The 6,280-nt window shown below is 38.3% G+C and overlaps 1 protein-coding gene across 9 annotated transcripts in view; it reads left to right on the top strand.

Moving 5' to 3' along the window:
• Positions 1 to 6,280, top strand: part of RBFOX1 (RNA binding protein, fox-1 homolog (C. elegans) 1) — a 1,371,131-nt gene that overhangs the window by 1,332,088 nt on the left and 32,763 nt on the right. For all 9 annotated transcript variants that reach the window (XM_011999919.1, XM_011999921.1, XM_011999917.1 and 6 more), the window contains one exon: positions 2,917 to 2,981. In XM_011999919.1, coding sequence (XP_011855309.1) covers positions 2,917 to 2,981 — 65 coding nt within the window. The remainder of the gene's footprint in view (positions 1 to 2,916; positions 2,982 to 6,280) is intronic.

Here is a 6,280-nt window from a genome sequence, read left to right as displayed (position 1 = left end):
CCTGGTTCCTTTGGTTTGGTGGCAGGAAAAATCACTTGTCAATGACACATTTTTGTCATATGATCTCGGAAGACTAGGTTCACCATGAACATGGTCTGGTGACGGCTATTGAAAGTGAGTGTTCCTTTTACAGACATCACCATGGAACCTCGAAGAAGTTCTAGCTATGCTCAGTGGGCTGCAAACTACAGAGCAATAAAGTTGTTTCAAGTCACCTGTTAGGCAAATTAAAGCAATTTGTATTTTTTGTATGTAAAGCAATTTATATTTTACAGTGTATGCACACATATACTGAGTTAATACACAACTCTTATTTCCCTAGTATGAATTGCATACAGAAGAAAAATAGCACAGGAAGGCTATGCAGTAAAGATGGAGAGAGAAACCACCTAATCCCCTTTTCCCTAATTATTACATGTTTCAGGGATCATTTAGACTGGTATTGTCCAATCCTTTAGCCACCAGTCCCCATGTGGCTATTTACATTTAAATTCAAATTAACTGAAAAGTAAATTTAAAAAATCAGTTCATTGCACTAGTTACCTTTCAAGAGTTCAATAGTCATTTACTAAAAGTAGCTACTCTGTTGGACAGCACAGATATAGAACATTCATCTCCAAGTGGTCTACTCGACAGCAATGAAACCACTGATCAAGGTCAAAAATCTCTCCACTGGCTCTGGAGACTTAAGAAAATTGTGATTTTGACCCTTCAATCAGGAATACTCACAAGCAAATTTCTAGATAATAAAGACAAATGTCAGGACATTGACGACTTGTGCCCGTCTTGTATAGAAACACACATTTTCTTTAACTGGCCAAGTCATATGCAAACAGTAGAGGTCATTTTGAAACCTTTGCAGATGACCACATTTGCTGTGCAGAGGAATCCCAGATGTACACACCTGCATTTGATGTTTCTACTATACATAATGTATTAGTCAGTGTGGTTCATTTTAGTTGTTTGCACTGCAGCAATTCTTCCCATTTATCAGACTTGCTACCTTCTTCCATTGATTGAAACTAAGGCAGAAGGTGTAGGATATGCAAAGTTCAAACCAAGAGGCTTGCCAATAGGATGTTACTAGACATCTTTGGTGAGACCAAATTCACAGTCACCAACTCATGATTGACATGACATCTGACTGCTGCAAATACTTTTTCTTGTTCCAGAGAGAAACACGCACATACCACACACACTTTCTCTCTACTCAAAACTTTAAGCCTGTTGCAAGCTGATGTCTCCTAGAAATCAACTAGCCAATTCTAGCCCCTCTTTACCTCATTAAGTTTAATGTATGTACCTGCACACCTGTATCTGTACACATCATGAAAGCCAAGATGAACAAGCTATATAGAAAAATGGCTCCAGAAACCTGGTGACCCGATTTCTCTTTAGTCCATCACTCTGTTGAACTCAGTGCTGTCATAATCCCTTTGGTTTTATAACTCCTCAGCACATTTAATGAGTTCCCCATTCCTAACTGGAGAACATAGTATTTGGAGCACCAGGTGGCATCTGGCTAAGACCTTTTTTGTTGTGGTTCACTTCCATTATCTTTTTAAGGGAAGCTTTAAGAAAAAAAAAACTTTCTAAATTATTATCTATCAGGATGTTTTAGATGTGTCTTCTCCACGACCGATCCAAAGAATAAACTTTAAAAGATTAACTTGTTTCTTTGAATTGCCATCCAAATGATAGCATATTTACTCTGAAAGTTAACTGTGCCAGAAGGAGGCAGAAAGAAATTGAGACCAGTGTGCCTACATCTTGAAAGAGGCTTTTTGTAGCTTCCCTGCTTCATCTATGTCTTATCGTATCACTTAGTTTCATGAGGCCAAATGCCGTGAACCTCCCTTTCCCTCTCATGATTCTGCTGTTGCATACCTTCTCACACACTACTTTGTCCTGAGTCACCCCTTTATAGTGATGGTGAGAACGCTCACCTCAGCGGATTATGGGACTGTGTGTTCTAATTAGAACCTGAATAGTCCTGTGTTATCAGTGGACACTGGATCCTGTTTAATTGTGCTGAGATCATTGTACACTGGTTGATGTATCATTGCGGTCCACTGAGCAAGCAGCTCTGTTATTTTCAGTTTGATCATCAACGCTCCACTGAACACAATTCCTTTTGAATATGCCTATTTGCTCGTCCTCTTTGCTTAATTGAACAATTGCAATTACGGGTACATACAACTGAATGTTAATTATTTTCAGATTTTTTGTGTTAATGATTTTATTTACCAATTAGAAGACTATCATTTTCCACACCAAACAAATTCTCCATCTGAAGCAGCATGATATATAACCATGTGATCTCTTTGACCAAAAAGAAATGTTCCGTCATTTTTGTAATAATTATGTAACATTTAGACAGCTAAAGACAGTCTTCAGTAACATTAGTGGTTAAACAACCAGATAGGTAGGAGATTACTAATAAACTTTCAATCAAAGGGTGACTTAATAAATATAAAAGAGCATTTACTTAACTTTATAAGAAAATAAGAATTGTTTGAATAAAATTTAAGTTAATATCTGATAAAGGTCAAGCAGAATCAATTTTGAAAATCTGGAAAGTTCAGCAAAGTATAAAGAGTGTTTAATCCCCCATAATCCTCCCCACCCCAAGACAATCACCATTAACATTTAGGTACATTTTCTTCCAAAGGCCTCTAGGCTCTTCTTTTGGGATATGCTTACGACCGCTAACGTTTAACATACCCCTGGGGTTGGTGTTCAACCCCTTGTTTCTCCACGGTGTTTTTGTACTTTCGCTTTGATACTAAGCTTTCATTAACCTCAACTTTAGCTCAGTAGATTTGGGTAACTGCTGTTCTGGTGTGGTCTTGCCACTGGGCGTTCCTGCAGTGGGCTCTGCTGCAGTCCTGAGTCACATTTCTCCTTGTGTTTTAGGGTGGTTATGCTGCATACCGCTACGCCCAGCCTACCCCTGCCACGGCCGCTGCCTACAGTGACAGGTAAGGGTCATTCTTCTCATGCTTGACAAATACTTGGAAATTAACTTAGTTGATGGGAGAGGAGATTCTTGTATGGTCTTGGTGAAACTGCATGACTGCTGGGGGAGGTAGCACCCCAAAAGTTAGGTCCCATGGTGAACGTGAACTCAAGGCCCCATAGACAGAGGGCAAATGCTTCAGCCCATTCTAAACTACCTTCTCTGCTAAGACACAAAGAAAATGATAGTCTTGTCCCTGTGTAGTTTTTAACATCTCTTAATTCCTGTGACAACACAGCTTGCTCACATACACATACACACACACACTCTCTGTACAACCTTCTTATGGTCATCTATGTAAGACTGTGGTTTCATCTAACTCATAGGAAGAAAAACAGACCACGATCCTACAAGGTTTATTTCAATTTCAAGTCCCTTATTTCCCTTTTTACAAGGTCTTATATGGAATAAATTATTCCCTCCAATGCATTTTTACAATTTGAAATAAAGGAGAGGGAGAGTGTCCCTGGCATTCATAAGGAGATTCATTCTTTCTGGCAATGCCCAGTGTCCAATCCTACAAACATAAGTCAACTTTTATTTGTAATGCACACCACATGTTAAGGCAGGCAGTGGAAGGAACCCAGTGTGTTTGAGAAGTGCAGAAGTCAGAATGGATGGGCAAGTTGTGGGCGGGTGGGGTGGAAATGAGGGGCTTCTATTACCCAGGCTTAACAGATGAGTTGGTTCCTGAAACAGCAAGCCGTAGCTACTTTTGTATGGTTGCCTTGAAAAGGAAAGTGTGTGTTTTCATATTGAATGCAACTCCTTGGCTCTGTTTTCTGAGGACATAAATGTGAATGTTCAGATGCTCTGCATGCACAAATGTCATTGAGGGTGCTTATTTTGGTAATGAGTCCTTTATTTTAAAAAATACGTTTCATGTATAAAACAATGATAACAATTTGCATGTGTGGCTGGGGCATGCTGGGTCAGACAGGTAAGCAGGCGATGTATTTGACTCCTGAATGGGAAGTGTCGGCAGCCTCTGGTGCTCCTACCCGGGTCTGTTGTGATGTAGTTCCTACCTCGGTTTGCTGTGGTGTGCTTTCTCTGCAGTTCCATTCCATTTCTCACGAAATGTGCTGTTAGCTAATTGTAGAATTATTGCAATATAATAAAGCAGAGTAAATTCCTGAACCCTAAAAGCGGCACTTTGAAAACCCCATGCATACACTTTTAACAAATGGTTCTTCGGTAAGATGGAGTTGAGATCTGCTGTCTGGTTCTATGCAGGTATCTTCTTATAAGCAGCCATAACAAGTTCTCAAGGCTGTAGGGGGCCTTCAGAGAAATCCAGACAATTGTCAAGACAAGGTTCTCAATACATAAATTATACATTTACCCAGTAATCAGTTACCAAGATGCAAAATGTGTTTCATGTAAGTTGTTATCTTCAACCCACTGACACTGGATTAGAAAAGTAGAGAGGGTCAATAAGGCTAATAAAAAAATACTCAAGATCATTGTACAAATGAAAACGTCTAATGTTATTAAATTCTGCACTGAAGATTCACAAAGTATCAATTGCAACGTGGTTCAACTGCAAGCCTTAATTATTTTTTATGAAAATATCTCTAGATGCTACATTCTCAAACACCCACTTTGCATATAATTATAATCATAGTAACTTTAGCCTGGTGTATAAGAATCTTAAACGGATTTGAATATCTTGCTTTTCAGTATAAGTGCATCTACCCCCAAGTTGAAAAAAAAAAGATTAACAAATATATAATTTAAATTGCCTCCTTCAATAAGGCTGGTCTAGACATTTAAAAAATAAACAACATATGATACTATTAGAATTATCTGAGATTCTGGCCAACTACTTGCATTCATCTAAACATTTTTAAATTTCTACATTTTGGAACACCATATGTGTAAAATCTGTTATTTTGATATTATTTAGATTTCTCATTGGCAACATGTCCCACTGAAAGATCGCCCTTGTTCTTGGATTGGTAAATCTTTAATAACTGCAATTCCAACTTTAGCACCATAGTTTCAGCTGAAGAAACCAACTACTCTGTTGTCCATATAATTGGCCTCTTGTTGTTCATTAGAGAAATTTGCACATTTGGTCTTCTTGGTTGCTGTGGAAATTGATAGCTATCCTTATTTAACTTTATGATAAGCAAGACACTTGCCACATATGGAATTATTCATTGAAGTAAATTCATTAAGTAAATGGACAGAAAGCAATCTTTAAAGTTGTATTTCTGAATTTTTAAAGTGTCTATTAAATGGTGCTACCTCCTTTTATCTTTAATAAATGGATATTGAGAAGGAATACCTTTTTATAAGAAGACACTTTTAGGGAAAATGTGAAATTATCAGAATAGCTTTTGAATCTAGATTAAAGATGCCAAGTACCTAGAATTTCTCTCAGAAGTAGCAATCGTGTAACCAGTTATTTTTATATCATCACAGCATAGAATCAGTAGTGATAGATTCTTAGTTCCTCTTCTGTAGAAGACAGGCAAGATAAAGAAAAACTTAACAAAAGAACTTCTTCAAAAATAGGAAGTAAAATCAGCAGGCATTCAGAATGTTTTGGTAATGCTCTCTGGCTGTCAATTGATCAAAAGAGAAACAGCAACAAACTTTCCCTGTAATCACGAGATTCATTCTTCATACGTCTTGAAAGCAAAAGTTTGATGTCCCCAGTTGGTAGGATTTTACCTTTTATCAGCACAAATTAAGCCCTCATCAAATTAAAGATTCAGGGACCTTTGAGAAATACTGAACTCCAGTAACCTCAGGACTGTCCAGAAGGTCCTTAATGGGCACCTTGCAACTCCCTGCCCATCATCTTCTTGGTTAAATGATCACATGCTGATCATCTCGGAGCAACCTGAGAGTCTCTGAATGTTGACCTCCAGAATGAAGACCATCTGGTGTGGGCAGAGATTTCCCCAAAAGGAAAATACCTGACTGGACTAGGTAATTTTAGAGTCTCATTGACAAATTTAGTGGGAATAGGTGAACACCTTATCTTGGCATTTAGCAAACATTTGGTAAGCACTTGACCTCACCAAATCTTTATTTCTAATCTCACTTTGATTTATGCAAAGCCAACTGTCTGAACTCTCAAAGGAGAACGTTTTCTGAGCTTGAACCAATTGAAGCATGGCAGAGGGGCCTTTGGTCATCCGGTCATTGCATGCCACTTGGTGTTGCTGATGTGTCTGTGATACGTTCTGGATTGGACAGGTCCATCACATCAGCTTGATGAATGGCTTGCTTGAATTAAGCCTGGGG

Source organism: Mandrillus leucophaeus, unplaced genomic scaffold (genome assembly GCF_000951045.1).
Source record: "Mandrillus leucophaeus isolate KB7577 unplaced genomic scaffold, Mleu.le_1.0 Scaffold609, whole genome shotgun sequence".
Taxonomy (NCBI): Eukaryota; Metazoa; Chordata; class Mammalia; order Primates; family Cercopithecidae; genus Mandrillus; species Mandrillus leucophaeus.
Note: the sequence above shows the minus strand (reverse complement) of the source record. Positions and strands in the feature narration are given on the sequence as shown.